This window comes from Olea europaea, unplaced genomic scaffold (genome assembly GCF_002742605.1).
Source record: "Olea europaea var. sylvestris unplaced genomic scaffold, O_europaea_v1 scaffold4410, whole genome shotgun sequence".
In the NCBI taxonomy this organism is placed as follows: Eukaryota; Viridiplantae; Streptophyta; class Magnoliopsida; order Lamiales; family Oleaceae; genus Olea; species Olea europaea.
The window spans coordinates 40,108-43,179 of record NW_019262718.1 but is presented as its reverse complement, the minus strand read 5'-3'; the positions used below and the strand labels follow the sequence as shown (position 1 = coordinate 43,179).

Genomic DNA, 3,072 nt, shown 5'->3' with positions numbered 1-3,072 from the left:
TTTTTTTTTCACACAATAAACTACAAGACAAGAATAAAATTATTACCACCTCTGCTAATTTGTATCTTTAAGTTGCTACCCCTTTTTTTCTAATTTGGTGGTATTGGCTTGGTTGTATAGGCTGTTGTAGATAATGGGCTGCTCTAATTGGGTAGTATTGGCTTGGGTTGGATGTGTTGCTGTAGATAACAGTTTGTCTTGTTGGTGGTTGTAGGATAGGTGACTGCTGTAAAACACTTATCGTGGTGAACCAAAACCTAATCAAAGGAGGAACTTCTTTTTCCTTTGATACCAAATTGACGCCGGATGTAATAGGAGAATTGTAGGAGAAAGGGAAAGGAGGGAGAAGAAGAGAAAGGAGGGGGAAGAGAGAAGAAGAGGAGAAGAGGAGAAAATAGAAATTAGGGAGAGAAATCAATTTATTTCATCATCAAAATTTGTTCCAATTACATTGCATAGATCCCTCTATATAGGGTTTAAACTTATGATAATTAAAGTAGGAAAATACTATAAATAAATGACTAATTATGTTTCCTAAAATACGCATTAAAATTGGAAATTAAATATATTAATATCCCTTCTAATATTGCATCAGAAAGCATGAAATCAACCCTCATTTATCTTTCTGGTAAATGGACACCCCTGGATTAATGAGAGAGAACAGGATCAAAAACTAACATAAACTAATGAAAAAAAAAACAATTTTCTTTGCACATTGCCGTCAATACAGTGAACTACATTAGAAAGAAGATAAGACTGACCTTTCTAAAGTTTCTCTTTTGCTCTTCAGTAAGATTCAAATCTCTTTCATTTGCTACAGCATCTGCAACAAATGGATCACTTGAACTGACATCAACATCATTAATCTCCTCTACCTGACAAGAGTAGATGGGAAAGAGATAAAGGAACTTCTCAAAATGAAACTACACTGAAAAGAACTACTAACAACAGAATCTAAAGCAAGCATGATGAAGTTTCTAGAATCAAGCATCAATGTTTATCCAGGTACTAAATGGTTCAGAAGAACTTTCAACAACTTAAAGCTGCAAAGTCTAGGGCCAGTTCTGCTCCTCGCCCTCTTCTCTCTTCATTATCACAATTATATCAACCCTTCCTAATGGACTAATATTGGTTTAAATTTTTCCTAGAGGTTTCACTATTTCAAGGATGAAAATTGCATTCTCATTTCAAGGGATTAGGAATTGCTTGACATGAGCTACATAATGATATATGCACCTAGATTGTGAGATCTTTCCCCAGCAGATCTAAAAGATTTTATTCAATTTGACCGATACTTTTTTGAAACTTTCTGATGATTACACCAATTTACAACTTACGCTTGGATTGTTCGACAATTGAAATATCAGAAGCAGACAAATTAGATGTACTCATGCTAAGCCTGACAAAACTCAATGAAAAGATAAAGGACCTAAAGCAATCAGCTTAGTCCATATATTATTTGGAACAATAGAGAATGGTTGTGATTAAAATAGGAATATGAAAAGAAAACAATTAACACAATAGAACAAATTCATTTATCAGATGGAAGCCAATGATAAATCCATGCAGCTGTTACATCAAAAAGCTAGGTTTTTCCAAAGATCTACAATAAAACAATTTTATATATTTCACCTCGTTGACTCCTGGAAAATTTAGACACAGTTCAGCAGCTTGCTGTGGTGTACTGGCCAGATAGACAGAAGCCCAGTGCTCACTGCCAAATTTGATATTCTCTATTGATGATTTGTCAGAGCACATCTTGCTGAAAGAGTCCCAATCAATATCTGAACTGGTTTTTGCAGCTTCATTGTTTTCGCTGTTAAGTTTTTTCTCGAGGAAACCACTGGCACCCTCCTCCATAATTTTACCATGCCGTCTGTCCCCACAAGAAAGATTTCAACTTAGAAAGATATAAAAAAAGAATTTAACTCAAATGCATATAGATTCATTGGGAAGACAGTGAGCATGCCTTCTCACAGGCCTGTAGGTCTGGAGATAATCTTCAGCTTGCGCAACTGACTCAGTCACATCACTTGACATCTGATTTCCAACCCAATGAGTCCTCTTTTTCCACGCTTCAGTACAGCAACCATTTGGAGCCTGCTTTTCAATCCACTTATAGAGGCTTGAGAGTTCAATACCAGCACCATCAAGTTGTTCCTGCTCAGCGGGACAAGTGAAAAGAAACGATAAACTGTATGTAATACAAAGGAGAAATTGTCAGGGAACTACAAAGTAAACCTTCTTATATCTAATAATTTAATACAATATAGACATAGTTTATGGGAAAACGCCGAGACAAAAAGTCGACATATAACAATACTTAGATTAAATATCAACAGAAGACATAGTTTCCCGTTCCCTTCTTTACTTGTTTAAAAATTTGAAAAATTAAAAGTAAAAAAATTAAGAAGCCAATTTACAAAATTAAATTCCAACAGTACTATTGATACCACTGATGTGGATAGAAGAACTAATGGAAATAGTTGTAAGGATGAAGAGTATCAATATCTAAGAAAGCATACCAACAAATGAGCACTCTCAGTCTCAAGCTCATCGAGCTCAACTTCCCACTCTTCCTTGAATGTTGCCATCTCTTCCTTAACAGCCTTCTCCAACTATCACCCATGAAAAAGAGTTAAAAGACAGGTAAACCAAAAACAAGGAGTACAAAAAAGAAAAGCATAGCAATCCAAAAGATAGGAAAATGCAGAAAAAGAATGAATGCTTTACATCATCTCCAGAGAGAGATTGGGCTAGTTCTCCCCTGACATCCGCCTCTACTTTTGCTAGTGATTCATCTTCAAGTGATTCTTGAGCCTCGGCAGCCTAAAAGTAAACTATTAATTCCAAAGTAGAGCATTTCTTTTCTTTCAGAACATAAAAGAGGAGAAATGATATTTACCTTACCCTCGACTTCTAAAAGTTCAGCAATGAGGTCTTCTATCTCCTCCTCGGTCAATGGTTCCTAAAAAATACAAATTCATATATATATATATATGTAAATAATAAAAGGAGGGAAAAAAATGAAACCCGTGAAAATGTGAGCATAAAAAACAATCAGAACATATT

At 35.2% G+C, this 3,072-nt stretch overlaps 1 protein-coding gene across 1 annotated transcript in view; it reads right to left on the bottom strand.

Moving 5' to 3' along the window:
- Window positions 1-10: 10 nt before the first annotated feature.
- Window positions 11-3,072, bottom strand: part of LOC111387975 (protein CHROMATIN REMODELING 20-like) — a 10,647-nt gene continuing 7,585 nt past the window's right edge. The window contains exons 2-7 of the mRNA XM_023012620.1: window positions 2,906-2,968; window positions 2,734-2,829; window positions 2,526-2,618; window positions 1,970-2,160; window positions 1,633-1,876; window positions 11-875 (exon numbers count right to left, since the gene is read on the bottom strand). Coding sequence (XP_022868388.1) covers window positions 735-875; window positions 1,633-1,876; window positions 1,970-2,160; window positions 2,526-2,618; window positions 2,734-2,829; window positions 2,906-2,968 — 828 coding nt within the window. The 3' untranslated portion in view covers window positions 11-734. The remainder of the gene's footprint in view (window positions 876-1,632; window positions 1,877-1,969; window positions 2,161-2,525; window positions 2,619-2,733; window positions 2,830-2,905; window positions 2,969-3,072) is intronic.